This window comes from Penicillium verhagenii (genome assembly GCF_028828195.1).
Source record: "Penicillium verhagenii strain IBT 33310 chromosome Unknown utg000002l_segment0_segment0, whole genome shotgun sequence".
Taxonomy (NCBI): domain Eukaryota; kingdom Fungi; phylum Ascomycota; class Eurotiomycetes; order Eurotiales; family Aspergillaceae; genus Penicillium; species Penicillium verhagenii.
In genome coordinates, this window is record NW_026643166.1 from 1,046,592 (window position 1) to 1,066,107 (window position 19,516).

Consider the following 19,516-nt stretch of genomic DNA (forward strand, 5'->3'; position numbering starts at 1 on the left):
CGCCTTATGCTTTGACTGCAAATTAAAAAGATAAGCCCCTTACGTCTCCGCCCCACTGGAGCTTGCGCTTGCCTCCACAGTCCTAGTCCTCTTCCTCTTCCATCCACCATTCGTAACCTCATCAAACGTCTTTATCAACTCACCCAAATGATCATTCATCAACGCCACATCCTTAAACTCCACCCCCATTTGCAAGGGAGTTATATCTCAATGTTACCACCAAGCTGGATGTGGATGTGGATGTAGATTCAGATGCAGGTGTATGAGTCGGTGTAGTTGTCTTTGTTTTAAATGGGCCTGGAGAGGCATTGCGGTGTATTTTCATAGCCACATTTTTAAGGAGACAGGGCTCTTATATGTACAGCCTGACTCCTGAGGCACAGAGTTGGCAAAATCCTCCGGTGCTGCTTTATTCTCAAGTGCTGGGTAGGGGTGCGTGTGCAGCTATAGATACAATGGTCATCAATTGATGATGAGTCAACATATTATGCTACATAGAGACTGATGCGACTCAAGTACAAAGATCCACTCCATTGGTTTGATCCTAGAGATGGGGCATATGGGATTGGAAGGGATATCCTAATTCCAACGTTAACTTAAAAACAGTCGGGACCCTCCAGCGCTTTTACTAGTAGTATGGAGTAAACATCAGCACCCAACCACATATCAAGAACTAAAAAAACCCCCCATTTATAAAATGCTAATAACCTTTTTCAACAGTGAGGAAGACTCTCTAATAACCCTGTTACATGCTTACTATATTAGAAACTTTTTCTCTCGGAGAAATAAGTGTATGGACGGACGGGTGGATCCACCGAAGTACCTGAACCAGTGGAAATAAGCAGGGGCAACTTCTGTTCTTACTTCCCCACATGTTTCGTTTCACACACTGGTGGAAAAGTTCGCGCCCCCTCACCAATAAGCCTTGCCCAGAACCTGCCAGATCATGAACAATTAACGCCCAGTAGGGCTTGTTTTGTGCCTTCTCCGAAGCTAAACCTGATTAACCTCTGGTAAATTATTCCTAGTGGTGCTGGCCGCGTCGACATGGCTCAAACAACCTACGGGGCTACGGAGCTACGGGGCTTTTGCTGCAGAACGTTAAAACGAGATGGCGGCGTGTACTAGCTTTGCTCGTCCCCATAGGTGGATTAAGCCTTGTGGTCCTGTGGGCACCGGAGCTACTGTCCGGATGAGGCCCGCCTTCCAAGTCGCGATCTGCTCGACTTCGGACGTCTTCTGTTCCGTTGGATTAAAGGGGAGAGAGACATCAGACTACCTACATGGGATGGGATATAAAAGAACTGGGACAGCATCAGCAGTTTACACTATTTCCAACCTATGTTCTTTTCCATTCTTTTCCTAGATCATCAGCATTAATTTTCCTCGTATTTTTTTTCTCCCCTTCACTTACTGTTGATCGGTAACCATGAAGTTCTGCATCGTCGCCTGTTTCGCGGCCTCTGTGCTCGCCGCCAGTCGGACTTCCCCTCCCTCTGGCTCCATTGTCGTGGCCAAGTCCGGTGGTGATTATACCACCATCAGCGAGGCCATTGCCGCCTTGAGCACCACCTCTGATGATACCCAGACCATCTTCATCGAAGAAGGCACCTACGAGGAACAGGTCTATATCCCCGAGCTAACCGGAAAGCTCATCATCTACGGCCAGACCGAGGAGTATGTATCTTCCGCCGATAGCCCCCAATGCATACGAAACCTCTCCCCCTTCAACCAATATTCATATACATGTTTATCTAACCCATCCCAGTGACACCACCTACTCCTCAAACACCGTCACCATCACCTCGGGGCTGGGCCTCGTCGATGTAAGCGACGACGACGAGACCGCCACCCTGCGCAACTGGGCCGCAAAGACAGCCATCTACAACATCAATGTCGCAAACACCTACGGCGAGGGCTCCCAGGCCCTTGCACTGAGCGCCTACAACACCGAACAGGGCTACTACGGTTGCAAGTTCACCGGATTCCAGGACACCGTGCTCGCCGAGACCGGCTACCAGGTCTACGGCACCTGCTACATCGAGGGTGCCATTGACTTCATCTTCGGACAGACGGGCAATGCCTGGTTCGATAGCTGCACGATCGGCGTCTTGACCTACGGAGATGGTACCATTACCGCGCAGGGCCGTGACTCCAGCTCCGAGAACGGATACTTCGTTATCAACGAGAGTACCGTTGAAGCTGCGGCTGGTGAGGATGTGGTGGAGGGTACCTATTTCCTTGGTCGTCCTTGGTATCCGTATGCGCGCGTTGTCTTCCAGAAGACTGTTCTCAGTGATGTTATTAACTCGGCTGGATGGGAGGAGTGGTCTACCAGCGAGCCTAACACTGCGGATATTCTCTTCGGAGAGTACGATAACTCTGGTGATGGATCGGAGGGTACTCGTGCTAGCTTCGCTGAGAAGTTGTCTGCTGCTGTTACTATCACGAGTATCTTGGGTAGTAGCTACGAGGACTGGGTTGACACCAGCTACCTTGCTTAAGCGGGTGTATATGGAGGGGTTTGATACCTTACTGGTCCTTTTGTCCCCTCCGCCTTTTTTGCCAACATAGTGTATATACTAGTAGGGAAGTGTAAACGTTGAACTAGCTTATATACGAGAGCTATTTTCTACACCTTTTCCTGAAACATTAAAGTCTTTGGTTTAGAAATCCTGTAAGATAATGGATAAAGGTAGAATCCTTTGAATCAAATAATATTGAAAAGAACGCCATGGCGATTAAACTCGATAAACGCCGTGCACTATCCATGGATGAAGAGAGCACCTTCCCAGGAAACAACCATGTGAACAGCCTTGAAGCGATTACTTGTTCCCATTACTCCTCGTATCAAATAGAAAATACATGCAAACATCGAAGTGCTCCACAGAAGCTCTCTATCTACCTCTTAGATCTGATTGGCCTTCTCAGCATCAAGAGCAGCAGCAGCAGCCATAGCAGCCCGCCGACTCTTAAGCCAACGAACCAACACCCAAGAAGCAGTAAACACCCACATCAACAAGTTCACCAGATCAATCCACACAGCATGGCGCATACGAGTAATCTTCGCCGCATCCCAGGCTGCAGTAGAGCTGGTACTCCTCTTACTGCTGCTTGTGGTGGTAGTGGATGTCGATGACGATGTACTGGCATAGACCCCAATATACATCTCGCCAAAGATACCAAAAACCACCAACCAGATAATGCAAAGAGCAGCCTCCCACACAAACTGCGGCAGGTACAACTTCGGATTAGGAGTCCGGGACATATTCACCCGCTTCATCAGGAACGGCAGAACCATATGGAATCCCGCAGTACTGGTTGCCAGGAACCCGACGACTAGGGCAAATACCCATTTGGGATGGTACGTGTCGTCTTCCTTGTGGTCGTGGTGCACATCTCGGCCGTAGAGGCCGATTACCGTGAGACCGAAGACGAACTGCAGGAAGCGCAGGATGGAGATTATCATCGAGAGGAGCTTTGCGCCTTTGCTGATGGGCTCGGCGGGGGGCTCGGGCGAGATGTATTGAGTGTTTGTGCCTGGGGCTACGCCTGGTGGGTACTCAGACATTGGGTAGGGGTTTGGGTAGGTGTAGTTTGGGTGGGGTTGTTGGAATTGAGCTTGTTGCTTGTTGGCTTTGTGCTTCTTGGCTTGGTTGTAGCCGATTTTGAGGAGTTTTGTTGCGACGAACATCTTGGCTTCGTATTGCAGAGAGGGGATGTATTGAGGACTTGAGGGTTTGGGCTTGGTGGTGGTATTAGAGAGTGACTGGACCAGCAGTAGTAGGTTGATGCGTGCTACAGCTCGAGAGATGTAGTGACTGATGTCGAGTGTAGGTGAGAGTTCTGGGTTTTCGAAAAGAGACACTCGCGGGAATATATGTTCTCAAGACGGTATATGGATATCACAGTATGTATGTGTTGGACTTGGATGAAAGGCAACCTGTTGCCAATAACGAAAGAAGGTCTCAATAGAGTCGGGTCATCAACCAGGATGATGCGACAGGCAAAAGGAAAGAACGAGGAGCGTAATGGTTTCAAGGAGAGGCGAAAAAAAAAAAAAAAAATTGGACTGAAAGAAATGGAGTTGAAGGAAAGGGACAAATGAAAGTCGTTGGTGTTACTGATTTTATAGATGTCACCAGGGATGATAGAGGCTTTATAGTAGATTCCAAGATTCTATAGAAACAGGCCGAGTCTACCACACCGTCTCAGTTTGGATCCCTTTCTGTACGAACAAAGACTCAAGAGTCACAAACTGCTATTGTTTCTTTTTTTGGCTTGTCTAGTCTGGTATGAAACCATTCCCGCCTTGATGAATGCCGAGCGGCTCCAGCTAAGAAGCTCCACCTGGTCGGTTGTTTGTCTTGCACCCTCTACCATTGACACCGAAGCCCAGCGATATGATGAAACAAAGCTCACAGTTCTTCAGGACGTAAATAGACTTGCCCTGCAGGATTAGTAGCGGGGAGGTAGATAAAACATGGCTGTTGGCCCAAAGAGGAGCAGGATCTGTACGGCGCTTTAGTTTTCGCGCGCGCCAACCAGGAAGGTCGTTTCAGCGTAGAATGCAATCATCAGCTATGAGCCAATCAATAGGGAAAACCTGAACATTGGCCAAGTGCAAATTATATACTAGTAAACATTTGAAAGCTGAAAATTATTTGTCTCAGCTGTATTCCAATCGTAGGGCTCTAATAATAGCGGGGTCTCCAAACAAAGAATGAACCTAACACTGTCACTAGCAACTACTCCGTACTCTCCTACAAAGAACCCTGGAGCATTCAAATGCTGAAAACAACCAATATCCAACCCGAATAATTATGCACATTGCCCTACATGGCTTTCTTATATTACAATTACAGACTCCGTCCAATGATAAAATAGCCTGCTCCATCCCGATGCGATCATGAAAATGCTTGAGTGGGGAATTCCAATGCAAGAGAGAAAAAAAAATTCGTAACGGGTCATTCCAGACAAACGCCGACAAGAGCCATCCGCATAGCCACCGAGGTCCACAGAAACTGCTTGGCACCTAACAGCTACATGGCACAGCTATGTGTCAGGGTGGTCGCATGGTGCCAGCGTCTGCAGTACCCTTGACAGTCCCCCCACTTGCTGATAACTTTGGGTGATTATCGGGCGGTAGAGGGGGTTTCAAGTCGGTAGGTGATTCAGGATTGGGAGTCGGTAGTTCTGGTTCTTCATCATACTCGTGGCCCACATAATCATCATCATGAGGCCCCGACCCAGTTGCAGAGGAGTGATCGACTGAAGCTCGGTCATAGCTGTGGTGGCCTGAGGCATTCTTTGACGCATTCTTTGACGTCTTCTTTGTCTTTCGACCTTTCATCTTGGCCTTTTCCAAAAGACGCTTCTTTTCAGCAAGTCGCTTTCGTTCCTTCCGGTCCTTGATCTCATATTGGCGGATCAGTGCCTCGGGAGGACGGCCGAAGATGCTTTCATATTCGCAAAATTCGCAGATCCAAATATCTTCCAAGCTAGGAGGATGATGTATGTTGGTGTATTGTTGCTGGATTTTTCGCTGGCGGGAAGCCGAAGCGAAAACAGCGCTAGGAGATCGCTTCTTTTGGCGAGTGACAGGGGATTGATCTGACACGGGCGCATGCGATCCCGGTGGGATTTGGTCGTTTAAATTGGGGCTTGTCTGTGTACCCTGGGTGGAAAATCCTCGGGAGTTGCCGGTGGTTACAGCAAGAGGAGAAGTGGGCGAACGATGGGGAACCGAGTATGACTGCATTGCCATACCCTTGGATGAATCGGACTCGCAAGTGAAAGTGAACTGTGTCTTGGTCGGTGTGGTGTTTTCCTGCTCCAGCAAGCTAACGTTGCTGGGGCCCCGGGTAGGTGAGGAAAGGCTAGCGGCATTTGCGATGGCCGTGGAAATAATTCCTTGGTCGGACGAATCGCCTGAGAAAGCCAAGTTAGCGACCGTGCTTATCCTATCAATTATTCAGGCACGGGCTGAGAAACCTACCAGATGGTCCAGGGGATGACATCAGTCCATCCCGCCGACTCGGGGTCCGAGTGTTCATCCATGCGTTCTGAGCATTCGCCGACAACGGGTTCCGTCCCTGGCCGATGCGGGGACATACACGTCCGCTAAGACGCCCTCGGCCCGAGCCAGAAATTCCACTGCCCAACGGAGAAGCTGGGTTTCCATTCCCATAGTATGTGCCGGTACCCGTTCCATCACCGGCCGGTGGGGGAGCGGAGTTTGAGTTAGCCAAGCCCATGTTGGCAAACTCCGGCGATAAAGCAGAATGGTGACCAGGCATGTTGCCCGGAGTGGGGATTTTTCGTTTCTTTTTATTGTTGGTATTTTCAAATGCGTCGTAACCGTCAGGTCCAGTCGAAGATTTCGAAACTCCGTCTTTCCCTGATCCTGGATGTGTGCTGGAAACCGGCGACAGAGAACCTCTAAATCCTGCACTGCGACGTACCACTACTGGCGCATCTTCATCTCCACTTTCAAGCTCGGCTGCCGTCTCAAAGGCGTGGTGAGATTCGGCCTCGGGGGTTAGCTCTTGTCGATCCGATTCGATGGTCTGCTGCACATAGACCTTGGAGTCATTCACCGCCTCTTCAGAATCTCCAGACACTCCGTAAAAGATCTGTGATGCTGGGGGAGTTGGTGGATAGTGGATGGTGTCGGCGGCGTCGATAGACAGGCGGGAACGCAAGGTCCGTTTGGGGAGAGGACGAATCAGACGATCGGGATAGACGACGGAAGGTGTGTCAGGGGCCGAGTTGAACGTCCCGTCTACACGAGTGCAACACGACGTCAGTAACTGAGTAACCGGCAGATAGTTTGACTCGAGAAGGTTAGGGCCCTGCCGATCCACCTTTACAAGGTGGCCAGACCGGGATGTCCCCTTACAAGCAAGACATACTCAAAGTCGCAGTCATCGTGCAAGATCCTCAACACTGGGCCTCACCCACAATCGTTTCATACGTGTGGAATGGAGGTATGCCAGCCCTTTATCCCCTCTTTTCCTTTTGTTTCCCCCTCCACCGAGTTTGTTGTTGGTAAGTCAGCTAGACCAAAGTCGGGGTTCGTTGTTATTTCGGGGGGTAATGTTTTGGTTCAGGAGACACCCTATTGATCCCATATATTAGTCACATCCGAAGGAGACACGGTGGTGGTAATATAGAAAGCCAGGGACACTATCAGATATAGACAGGATATATCTAGAGGGACTCCGGTGGCTTCGGTGTTCCACAGCCACGTAATGGGAACATTGAATATCATGAACATACCCTCAAAGTGTGCTCTAAATCCACAGAGTCCAAACTCTGCTCAGGTAATACAGGAATTGGGCCCGTCGGAAAATCGGGTATGTTGACTCTCACACGCAGGAAAGCCCTGTTCGAGCTACAGGTAGGATCTCGGAGAATAGGACGGAGGGGTTAGAGATGTGAAGCGAAATGGACAGCGAGTCACGGGAATTCGGAACGCTGGGCGCTAACCGTATGTGGTAATCCTGGGCACCCAACCGGGTCCTCTGGGGTAGAATGAATTACGCATCTTGTGTACTTCTGTATAGTACCTTGACCACTATCATCCCTATGGTCCCTCTCTTTCTTCCCAGAATGTTACGGAGTTCTCACGGGAAACTAACCCCATTCTGCTTACTGAGCTGGAAATTACCCATCGATTCTCTTCCCCCACAAAGATGCCGATAAGCATTCTCGTTCTGCGTGGCTGCGATCTCCGCAATGAACCAACTGATCAACAGCAAAACTGAAGTGAATGGGAAGGCTGTTTTTGTGATGAACACCATCGGCAGCCTATTATACTGAGATTAAATGACAATGGTATTTGAAAAAGCTCATTGTACCTGCATGGTCGGTCGGCAGCGCAAAAAAAAAAAAAGAAAAGAAAAAAGAAAAAGAAAACTACCCCTCGAGTGCCTTGCGTGTGGCTCGGACACCCCGCCAGAAGCTCGAGATCGAGACCGAGATTGAACAACCTTGCACTAGCTAACCACTCAATCCATTGTAGCAATTCGTTCTCAAGCATGAAAAAAAAATCACTGGCAACTTTGCCTCTTCACATCGCTACGCTCATGGCCTGGATGACAGCCACCGGCTACATGGCCCTTGACGATATCTCACACAATTGCAGAAAGGTAACAAGTATCCACCGTACACCGCATAGCATTGCAAAGAATTCGCATCGATACACGCTGCATCCATAAACATGCAGCTTCTCTCAACTCGGTTCCTGCTTATTGACCCAGGCCCGTTGCCTTTGGCTTCACATTCAACCCTTCCCTACCGGAAAGATAAACCCAGTCTACCACAACCAGACATTTGGACAGGCCAGTATGAATTTCGGATCCCAGATAGACAATTGCCTTTAGCGGCACTGGAAGGGGGAGCGAAGGAAAGGGTTTGCAAAGTTGAAGCGGGTGGGAGGGGGCGGATTTCTGCCGAGCGCGTCACTGATCAATTTTCAGAAGCCCAGTTCGCACGGGGCTAGAAAGGAATAAAAACGAGTTCTAAGAAACATATCTGATGTAAGATGTATAAGTCAGTCCAGAAAGTCCGGGAAAAAATAGACAATAGAAGAAGGATTAGAAGAAAAGCAGTTAAAGAGGTCGCGCGTCGAAGAGGCGTCGAGAGCGGGGAAGGACGGGCGAGAGTGGTTTTGGAGTCCCGTTCCGGCGCTTTTCCTCCTTCTCTTTCTCTCTCGCTCTTTGCAACCCCCGCCAATCCTGCACCTCACCAGACTATGTAGTCATCGGGCTCTTTCATGAGCCTTGTGACGCCGTGCTTCAGATCCATATACAATTCTCAATTGTCTCCCCCTCCTTTCCTTCAGAAGAAGCTCAAAATTCGCGCGCAAGAGCTCCCTCGCAATTCGGTGCTGTTAGAAGCAGTAGTCAACACTCCTCGACACCGTTGCGAGACCTTGTTCCATCTTTTATATTCACCTTGATCTTATTTATACTTCCAAACCCCCATTCCCTCTGGGTCCTTATACCATCATGACACCTCGTCGCTCCTCTCGGGCTCGCACCACACAGCCCTCTCCAGCCCTCCAAAACACAAACTCCTCCAACTCCTCAGTCTCCACCACTCGCGAGAGGAGCACTCGATCAAACCATAAAAATAACTCCCCCCAGGGCTCATCGGCCCATCGATCCCAATCCATCGACGATGGCGAAAATGGCTCGAGGACCGACCTCCCACAAACGCGCCAGCGTCAGCGCGCCCACGATGATGATGACGACCCTCCCCGCGAGGAGGATGAAGACGATTTAGATGATGAGGAAGAGGAGGAAATTACAAGATGTTTGTGTGGACAACAAGAATATCCAGGCCTGCCCCCCTCTCGTCGCGAAGCTCTCGGTCGCAGTATCGTTAAGCCAGAGTCGGACCATCCACCCACTGATTCGTCCGATATACTGCCGGATGATATTGGGAGTATGTTCATTCAGTGCGACACCTGCAAAGTTTGGCAGCACGGTGGTTGTGTGGGGATCATGGACGAGGAAATGAGCCCCGATGAATATTTCTGCGAGGAGTGCCGAAAGGACTTTCACAGAATTCGGGGTGAAGCCAATGGGTAAGTTTACGAAACAACCTTTTTCTATACCGATTTTTGGTTTCTTTTGCATACCTTCTGGTGGTTGGATTTCGAATGTGCTTGTGGCCTCGAACGCTTGTCCAAATTTGTGGGCGGTTGGAGAGACAACTTTGCCCACTAAGAGACGACGCAACCAGAAATCCAGCGTTGAGATCATCTTATTCCCTCGTTTCCCGATGAGATCTTTGACAATCGGCACTCGATTTTGTTTTGTTTTTGTTTTGTTTTTTTCCAACGTTCACCATGCTAATGACCAACGACTTCGCAGCACCCGCTCCTCCACCTATCTTCCCGTCGTACCGGCGTCGTCGCCTGCACCGTCCTCTCGACCGGTCTCTCGGGCATCTTCTCGAGAGACCACTACCCGACGCTCCAGAGATCCCAAGTCGCGGAATAGCGATGGTGACATGAATCCGAAGCGACGGTCCACAATGAACAGCCGCGATGCTGCCTATGATGAAGAAGAACTGATTCGGCGAGCCATTGAAGAAAGCAAGGAAGACACAAAAAGTCTCCCTGATGACACATCTATTAGACGGGGCAAACGAAGTCGAAGTGGCAGTGAAGTGTGCGTGCTTTTTCGGCCTCAATTGACATTTTTCGGTTCGAACACATAGCTGACAGCATATTTCTAGAAACAGACATGGTGCAAAGCGCCAACGAACCACTTCGCCGTCTCCAACCGCCGTTTCGAGTCACTTGGCATCTCAGCCTCCATCCGATGACGAGTCCAAAGCCCCAGCCCCAGCCCCAGCCCAGAATGGCACCCGGAGACAGAGAGCTGCTTCTCGCGGTCAGCGTGAAAAAGAGCCAACTAAGGAAACCGAAGAGGCTGAACCGGAACTCTTCGAGACTCTGGCCCGGCGAAAAGAGAGAACAAATCGCCGCAAGGGTGAAGGTACTTGCAAAAAGTCCTCTTGAGACCGAGTCTTGATTGTTTGCTGACAATAGAATCATAGAATCCGAGCATGAGCCCGCATCTCCAATCAAGGCCTCTCCAACAAAGGCCTCCCCAACAAAAGCAGCTCCGCCACCACCAGCACCAGCGCCCGATCCTGAGCCGGTCCAAGCAAGCCCTAACACACCTACTCCTCAAGAGCCGACACCTGCTCGACCATCCACCCGGAAATCAGGGCGCCCACCAGCTCGCCGAGGTCGAGTTGGACGTAATCAATATACCAAGGACCGTGACACGAATGGTACTGGTACCCGAGTCTCCTCGTCGAGGCCACTCTCATGAAATTGGAGGAGAATCACCCAGAATTGGAGGATATGGAGCAAACGGCGTGCATATCAATGGAGGAGACACAGGGCGACCCAGTAAACCACGCCATATGCATCCACAACGCACAACCATGAACGAGATGAAAAGACGTGTAGCGGCCATTCTTGAGTTCATTTCACGAATGCAGGTGGAGATGGCCGTCGCTGGCGAAAACTCTTCCACGCCCATTGGGAATGGTGATCAGGCTCAGGGCCTCCTTCTGAAGAGCATGGTCGATCAGATCGACAACATCATGCCCTCGACGATCAGTGATGGCGGCGAATCCGCGCCCACGGACGGCGGGGACATGGAAAAGACCTTCAAGGACCTGAGCAGCGTGGAGATGATGGATGTTCTCACGCGTCACCTTCTCAAATGGCAACAAGAGTATGGCAAGTTCGGCGAGCGGTAACCCTGCCGTGTCACCCTGCACTTGTGTGTCTCTGTCTGCTCGCTGTACGTTGGTGCTTCTCAATACGATACCCCCCTCTGTTTCCGCGGTTCATGCCGGTGGATGTAAATTAGAACGTCTGCTGGCGTTTTGTTTTTGTTTTTGACTTTGGCTTTTTGATTTTTTTTTTTGGTTTCATCGTCTTTTTTTGTTCACTACTCATATTGGACCGGCGTCATTCATATTATTGGAGATTTGAGGCTGGTCATGGCTAATTATTTGCAACCTCCAAGCCGTTCGTGTTTGTGGACTTCTTTTACCATCTCAATTCATGGTTTACTTTTGTCCGTGTTCCCATATTCAACCTTTTTGGCTTATTTTTGTTTGGTTTTTTGGGACTGGTGTTCTGGAAAGTTCACGTCATATATGGGGTTTTGTCTCTCTATTCAACCTCGGAAATCACTGCTCTGCATTCTACCGTGTTAATTCGTGGATGTACTACCTACTATTCTTGACTGTGGCCGCTCCACCTTCAAAATGTTTCGCAATCAGGATCTTCCTCATCTTGTTATTTTGGTTGTTATTATATTTTTCTTTCCAGAGCCTCAAGTGCTTGGAAGGCCACTTTCAAGGCTCTAAAATTTGAAGAATTGCTCAATAACATTGAATTCTCATCGAATCCATGGATCAAGCTTTCAAATGCTTACCTTTTCATTCCTTGATGTAGCTCGTACCTGCTTGATAGGTATCAATAACATTCAAAGTAAGTGACACCATTGCCACATGCATGTGTGCATGAGGTTGATACCTGCACACGCGGCTCGCCAGCTTGGAATCAAATATTTGAACGTTCAAATGTTATACACTTACTACTACCAGATATATGTAGTATGTACATGATTTAGGTACCTCGAATCCAGAGCAATGCAAACATTTCAAATGTTGAATGCCACCCAGATCCACCTGGAATCCAGCCAACCCCAGAATCCATTTAATACTCCAATACTCTCTAAAGGTTCCAAGGTTGAGATGGGGCTCGATGTATTATGGTGGATCCCATCCATTGCGGAGCGTTCCAAGGTTCATATTGCACCTTATCTGGGGAACCGAAGTATACCTTTCAAGGTCCACAGGTTGCATACTTCAGAAATACGGGGCTGGAAGAAATTGATATTTCAATATTAAGGCGTTTTCAAGACGGAGGCATCAATTGGGTTGACAGTGCTGATCGACTTCAAGGTTCCTACCCCGCACACCGTGCGGATATCTACCACATGTGACATGTTACGTGCCTCTGTAGTCAACGGGTGTGCAGGTATCACATGTGCGTCAAAACAGGTTCGATGCTCCAAATGTATTCAAACATTGAAGTTTCATAAATACAATGTTTTGGCCCCGAGTACATTCAATGTTTTACCTGGGCTCTGAGCAGTTCTATTTATAGTGTATGCATCAATTGGTTAATCCTGGAGTATATCATATGCAGGCCGAGCAATTGACTTTGTACCCGGGCCCGAGCTCGGGCATACATATGTAAATATACATCCATGCATCCACCAGTAGCTAGCCTGGAATTGGATATAAATCTTTGAACATTGAATTGATCGCGTTGGAACGAGTATTGAATCCGATAACGAGAAAATAGCTTTTAGAACGAATTTCTCCTGACGGATTTTGGCTGCCCTTTCCGGATTAGTGCTCACTGAGTCGCCACTTGTGCTCACTGAGTAGAACTAAGCAGGGCTCCGGCTCACTGAGCCTGCTCCTAGTTCCTTGTGAGAAAATCCGGCTGCAGCGAATGCTGTCCATAATCAAAGGTTGACTCAGGGTCCAGTAAGGGTTCGGGTGGAGCTAGCTTGGAACAGTTTAGCGGCCCACTTCGGTTGATGTCTGGGACTCTGGGTTGATTGTTAGTGAGGCTTTTTCATTTGGTTGAGCTCATTTCAAATTCTTGGCTCGCTTGCTTGAGCTTGCTTGATCTCAAAAGCAACGAAGCAAGTGCAAGGCTGAGGCTGATTTGGCCCTTCAATATTCATACCTTCACCTACCTCTATTACATGTCATATTTCGGCCTTATCTGGCAGACTGGGAACTATGCTGTTGCTCTTGATCAGTTGGTGCGTATTCTCTCTTACACATGCAAGACTAGAACTGTGAGCTTTACGGAAATTCTAAACCATCAATTAGCCTCGTCTTGGTTTCTGTCTTTGCCTCTTTCGTTCCTCATATACGTTACGCATGGCTAGACAACGGCACCGATGACATTTCTTTGCTTTACCTCCTTTTTAATCTCATTTGTTCCACCGAGCATCTTCTACTAGTATTCTTTTACACTATCAATCTACCTGTCGAGACAGGCTACTGGACTCATCACCCACGTGACGCACTCGACTGGGTCAACTTTGTTCAAGTGTTTGGCGTATGGGCACTGTGGAATATCCTGTAAGTCCAAAAATTCCACTTCTTCATGATCAACAAACTACCGGAAACTGACAAATGTTCAGATTGGGGCTCAACCTCTTCTACAGACATGCTAGTCGCCCTCGCAAAGCTTTGACACTGGTAGTTTATTTTGTCTTCCTCATGGTTTCTTTAGTTCCCATGGTAGCAGATGCGGTATCAGATATCTTCTGTCCTCCACATCATCCGAACTGTCCTGAAATGGACCGAGACCCTATCGCTCTCTTTCAGGGTCTTCATTCTGTGATTCTTCTGCCATTTCTTACCACACTACCACTTGTTATAGCCCTTGTCAAGCAAGCTTGCATGCCGATTCAACCCCAAAGTCTGACTGGACTTAAACTTCAGGCGGTTTTTTTCATGCTTTCGGCCATTTCATGGGTCCCCAGGGTCTCTGTCCCATGGGATCTCTACCTAGATGGGGGACACCCGATCATCATGGTAATCAATGCGTGGTACCATATGGTTGGCTTTGTTGCTGTCGATGATGCAATTTTTGCTTTGGGACAAGCAATATTACTGTGGCTGTCTTTGAGACAGGTTAGACGTGCAGACGACGGAGAAAGACAGCCGCTTCTGGAGTCATCCGAATAGTATTGCCTTAGGTTTTAGATCACACAGACTCCTTTGGTATGCATTTTGTACTTTTAGAATACAGATCAAAAGAACCACATGTTTCAAGTGTCTCATTGAAAGGCCCATTGAAAGGTTCCAAAACGGACGAGATCTTGTTTACAGCGAAAATCACCTATGAGGGTGTAACGAACGAGAATCATGAGGCTGTTTGTGATAACGCAAAGCCCATAATCATACACAAGTACGGCTTTTCTCACGACCACTTCCGCCTACAACGCCGCCGTCCCGACTTCAATCGTTCCAAGGATTCGGACACGGATCCTACACAGTGGAAGACTTATGTCGATGACGAACAGAATCCGGGCTACATGATTGTCGATGAGCCTGACGTAGAGGTCAACGTTACGAACGCTTCACTTTTCCGTTGCCTGAAACCAGGAGAACATTTTGTCAGCCACAATCTCCTGCCCCGTTCCGACTTGCATCCTGATACAGTGGTCGGAGATACGTATCGATACCAGTACTGGGGTGGTCGTGTTGACTGGTGGGTTTGGGGTGATCACGAAGAGCATGCGAGCAAAGTGGTGAAGCTACCATGCTGGCTTAGTGGCAAGGTTGTTGATCCTGCTGATAATGATGGGAAGCCTGCTATCTTGGTCCCGTCATCTAATTTTGCAGAGTTTACTATAGTGGATTGATTTAAATGGGATTCCTTTACTTTTGCTTTGTTTTTAAATCTAAACATTTTCATGTCTCAGTTTGAGGTCATTCTCTGACCTTGTACCGAAGACCCCTTTCAATATTCGTCTTTGTTTTTGTGTCCCGGTATAAATGCTCCAACTCTTGCTCCCGTGAACAAGAATAATTGAAGAGTCAGCAAAATTGTTACTTTCAGTGAACTCGGAATGAATCGGGTATGATCAGTCTGCCACAGGGAAAATGCAGTATGTACAGTATACCTAGGTACTATACGTGGCTGGGTGCATGTGGGACTTGGTATACTTGGGAGTCAAGGTATACATGCAGGACGCACATGGGTGGGGGCCGAGAAGCGAGCTTGAATTGAGACGGTTTGATCCTGCTTTGATGTTGGTTTTCACAGAATTTTCAGGACCGAGATTTTGAGACTATAATTGCATTTCCTGTACGGAGTACTCGAGTAAGGGTATTGGGAACCTCGGCATTTCAATCGAGGCCGGCGCCGTGGACCCTGATCCGCATCGTTTCCTCAACAACCAGCCATCACATCCCATCACATCCACTGCCAAGGCGCCAATGAGATAAATAAACAAACAACAGGGGCAAAAAAGGGAAATCGGGGAAGATTGGGCCGATCGGGGAGAAATACGGTGGCTGAATTGTATTTTACGGGGCCAAATCTGTACGGAAATTCTTTTTTGTTTTGTTTTGGGAGCCGTGGAAGGAGATGATTAGAGAGCCCTGATTCAATTGCATTAAGAATCGCTTTAGATACAAGGACAACTAGCAGTTCAGCCAGCACAGAGATACAAAGTGAAACCCATCACATTTTCAGCAAGGCATAAAAGTAGTAACCGTCATAGAAACAGATCATGAGGACAAAGGAAAGTAGATAACAAAGAAATAAAATCACATAAAGAAATGGATCACATCACAAGAGACTCCGCTTTAAAGCTTTATCAAACTCCCAGGATTAATATCTTCAGAAAAAAATCTTAAGAGAGTTATAGAGTTTACAGGCGGGAGCCGTGGATGACCTTGTAGTCGACAACGAGCTCACGACCACCGTCGTTGATGACAAGGGCACGGACGGAGCCACGGCCGTTGGCGAAGGCCTCGCTGATGCGCTTGAACAGACCACCCTGGGTGATAACGGGGAGGGCCTGCTTGATGTCACCGGACTCGGTCATGGCAGTGAGGGAACCGTCACCGTTGACGTCGAGGATGCGGTAGGTCTTGAAGACGGGGCCGAGCATGGTCTGGACAACGACGGAAGGCGAAGGGTTGGAGACGAAGCTCGACTCCTCCTGCAACTGGCGGGTGAAGAGGTCGACACCGAGGTAACGGTGCTGGCCGGTCTGGGAGGAGACGGAGATGCGGATCACCTGGCAAGGACGGCCCTGGAGGATCAGGATGTCGCCAATGCGGACGAAGTGGCAGGGGATAGCGACGGTCTCGCCGGGAGTACCGCGGTTACGGGGCTCGATGACACGGACGGTCTCGCGGGGACCCTCGTAGCTGGGGGTGGGCTCGAGAACCTCATCACGGCCTTCAAAGGGGTGAGCAAGGTGGTGGGCGGCACGCTGCACGCCGCGGCGGAAGGAGTGGTACTGACCCTCGTCGTCGTAGTAACCCATCTTGCGAGATTGCTTGGAAGCGGGAACGGAAGTGGAAATGGAAGAAGTGGAACGGGGAGCGGGAGCTTGGGTAGAAGTAGTAAAAGATGGGGCAGAAGCAAAAGCTGGGGCGGCTTGAGCAAAAGTTGGGGCTTGAGAGCGGGCAGGGATGTCTCGGACGGTAGTCTCGGAGAACTTAACGTCGACGGGAGCGTTGCTGTAACGGGGTCTTTCAACCTCGAGTTCGCGACGGGTATAGTCTTCGCCTTGGTAAACGCCGGTGGGGTGACCCTGGTTGGCGCGGTCGTACGAGTAATCGGCGGTAGAGGCCGACTGCTGGTACTGGAAGGGTTGGTCTACGGGGTAACGACTCTGGTAAGAGGCGTTGACGTCGTAGTTGGGAGAGGTACGTTGACGGTAGTCTCTCTCAGTGATGTCGAGCTGGTTCTCAACAACGGGTTGATCGTAGATCTGGGGACGTTCCTCGAAACGAACAGAAGATTGTTGGCTGGGGTAGCTGAAGGGAAGAAATGAAAAAGGAAATTAGCTGGGGGAAACTTTCCAGTAAGAAAAAACAAAAAAGCAATGAAATATATAAACAAATAACACGAGCCGTGGTCACCGCTCATTGGGAGACTCCACTTTGGGAAGAAGTGGAGTCGTATTTGTGACACGTAATTTTAGTCTGGGGCTAAACAAATCCCGTAGAAATCCATTCTAGACCGGGATAGGAGATCCGACAACAAATAGTCGGGATCCACTTGGTGTATCGCCCATAGAATTGGGGATTGGGGGAGGAGAGGGAGGGGGGAAAAGTGGGCAACAAGTGATGTAGGTGGACTTTGCGGTTGCAATTGGGCCATAATCACCGTTTTCTTTTGCCCCCTCCAAAAAAAAAAAAAAGAAAACAAATAAAAAAAAGAGACAAGCGCAAAACAACAAAACAACAGAATAAACACAATTGTAGAAGCTCTGAAGAAACGTACCGTTCGCGAGTTAACTCAACGTCTTGGTAACGACGAGGGGCAGGACGTTCTTCCTGAACACGAAAGTCGACTTCTTCCTTTCCGTAGACACGCTGGTCGGGGAGAGGGGCCGCCTGTCGAGTATCTTCCCGTTCGACGTGCGAAGAGTGATCGAATTGAACTTCTCCCTCTACTCTCGTCTGAGTAGTTTCAGAGACAGCGTCACTCCGGTACGACGACGGGAAGACACTGAAGGGGATGGGGACGCGGGCGTCAAAGTCCAGATTGACGGACTTGAGTCGTCTTTTCTCGAATGCCTTTCGAACTGAAAGAACGAAAGACTAATCAAGAAAAGACTTTAGGGGAGAAGTCTTTCTCGAAGGGATTAAGGTAAAAAAGAAAAGAAGTCTGGGGAATCAGATTTCAAGAATGTTTGGATCTTTTTGAAGATTGTAAGAATGTGGGAATTGTGAGGGATGGAGAAGGAAGAAGTTTAGAGGGAGGTGCCTTGCAGTTGTGGTTTATTTATGAAGCGCGCAGTTTGGTTTGTTTACGACGCTTGACCCGATTGGTGATTGGATCGGCTCCCGAGGTTCAGAGACAATAAACACGGGTTTTTCAGGCCAAAAGTCAGCTTGGATTTATTTTACGTTTAATTTGATTTCAATTTTATTATTGAAAATGAACATTGAAGGAGAAAAAAAAAATGACATGAAAAAAAGGTCAATCAAGGAGCTTAGGAATGTGGCACCCACATGGAGTAGATCTATATACTAATAAGTGTAAACTTGAATACTTATATGGATACTTCGTATATCTTTCTGTTTCTCTCTGTATATTGTTTTGTTACTTTGTTACTTTGGTACTTTTGTTAAACACTCGGATACAGTACAATCACATGGAGGCTGGCCAGCCCCCTTGGTCTCCATAGCAACCGAACCACGGATCCAATCGGGTTTGCCGATCACTTGCGATCGATTCAAGCCAGATAACAAACTTGTCTTCAAGTTCAAGTTCAATGCCATAAATCCATAAATCTGGGAGTTTCCAAGGTTCCTTGTTATCTACTCTGGTCTCTGTAAAGCTCCTGTATAGCTTCTGTATCCCCACACAATCCTACGTCAGAGCTGATCCTTGTCTCACCAATTGCGGATCTCTCTATCTCTCTCGCTTCTGCATGTTACAGACCACGCAATGCATATCCAATTATATCGGAAATATGATATGTCCAAGTATCCCTGGCGTGTTCCACTTGCTGTCGCCCAACCACAACCCAATAACCCAATGAAATTTATGGAGGTGGTTGGGGGTGGTTGGGTGTCTAGCTCCAACTCATCCTGCATGTGTCTAGACTCTCCAAAGGCTGGGCGCGTACTCCCTACACATTCATTGTTGTTTTAACTTACCAGGACCCCCCCCGTAATACTGGTAATGGAGCTGTAATTACCGAGGCTGGGGGAGTCAGACCAAGCTGAAGTGGCTGGGGGAAGAAGCTAGGATCCACTTAGTCACAGATGGCCCCTCTTTCTCTCTCCGCCATCCGATGCGTGTGGTTCCAAGCTGATGAGCCATTCGCGCTTGTGATGAGCAACAAATTCAGTATACGCAATTCACCCTACGAGTCCAATTCATCATGGTCCACTCCCAATTATGATCTTATCATTCAAATGTTTCCAAAAGTACATCTATCAACACAAATTGTCTAAATAAGGGAGAAAAAGATAAAAAAAAATAGGGGGGGGAAAGAAACACGACGCGGCATCCATGCATGGGCCCGCTCGGCTCCAATCAAGAACAACACACAAGAGCACTTGAGTCGTATACAGAGGTGTGGGAAGAAACGAGGGTATCAAAGTGTATATAGTACGATAAACCCCACACCAGAAGAAAATGAAAGGGGAAAGATGTCAGAGACAACGCCAATTGGGG

General features: G+C 48.6%; 6 protein-coding genes across 6 annotated transcripts; 3 read left to right on the forward strand and 3 right to left on the reverse strand.

Annotated features, from left to right (window-relative positions):
- Positions 1-1,429: 1,429 nt before the first annotated feature.
- N7466_000390 (uncharacterized protein) lies at positions 1,430-2,504 on the forward strand (the record flags this gene model as incomplete). Its single annotated transcript, XM_057159788.1, has 2 exons — positions 1,430-1,677; positions 1,769-2,504. 2 exons carry the CDS (start codon positions 1,430-1,432, stop codon positions 2,502-2,504), a joined length of 984 nt encoding a protein of 327 aa, XP_057026036.1.
- Positions 2,505-2,908: 404 nt separating this feature from the next.
- Positions 2,909-3,694, reverse strand: N7466_000391 (MARVEL domain-containing protein; the record flags this gene model as incomplete). The annotated part of the gene is made up of 1 exon (XM_057159789.1): positions 2,909-3,694. One exon carries the CDS (start codon positions 3,692-3,694, stop codon positions 2,909-2,911), a length of 786 nt encoding a protein of 261 aa, XP_057026037.1.
- A 1,368-nt stretch (positions 3,695-5,062) lies between these two features.
- N7466_000392 (uncharacterized protein) lies at positions 5,063-6,930 on the reverse strand (the record flags this gene model as incomplete). The annotated part of the gene is made up of 3 exons (XM_057159790.1): positions 5,063-5,931; positions 5,999-6,784; positions 6,915-6,930. 3 exons carry the CDS (start codon positions 6,928-6,930, stop codon positions 5,063-5,065), a joined length of 1,671 nt encoding a protein of 556 aa, XP_057026038.1.
- Positions 6,931-9,014: 2,084 nt separating this feature from the next.
- Positions 9,015-11,292, forward strand: N7466_000393 (uncharacterized protein; the record flags this gene model as incomplete). The annotated part of the gene is made up of 5 exons (XM_057159791.1): positions 9,015-9,595; positions 9,885-10,184; positions 10,252-10,514; positions 10,576-10,815; positions 10,865-11,292. 5 exons carry the CDS (start codon positions 9,015-9,017, stop codon positions 11,290-11,292), a joined length of 1,812 nt encoding a protein of 603 aa, XP_057026039.1.
- A 2,877-nt stretch (positions 11,293-14,169) lies between these two features.
- On the forward strand, positions 14,170-15,005 carry N7466_000394 (uncharacterized protein; the record flags this gene model as incomplete). The annotated part of the gene is made up of 2 exons (XM_057159792.1): positions 14,170-14,324; positions 14,414-15,005. 2 exons carry the CDS (start codon positions 14,170-14,172, stop codon positions 15,003-15,005), a joined length of 747 nt encoding a protein of 248 aa, XP_057026040.1.
- A 1,014-nt stretch (positions 15,006-16,019) lies between these two features.
- hexA (putative Woronin body protein HexA) lies at positions 16,020-18,344 on the reverse strand (the record flags this gene model as incomplete). The annotated part of the gene is made up of 3 exons (XM_057159793.1): positions 16,020-17,139; positions 17,609-17,928; positions 18,339-18,344. The coding sequence occupies 3 exons, from the start codon at positions 18,342-18,344 to the stop codon at positions 16,020-16,022; spliced, it is 1,446 nt and encodes a 481-aa protein (XP_057026041.1).
- Between the last annotated feature and the right edge of the window lie 1,172 nt (positions 18,345-19,516).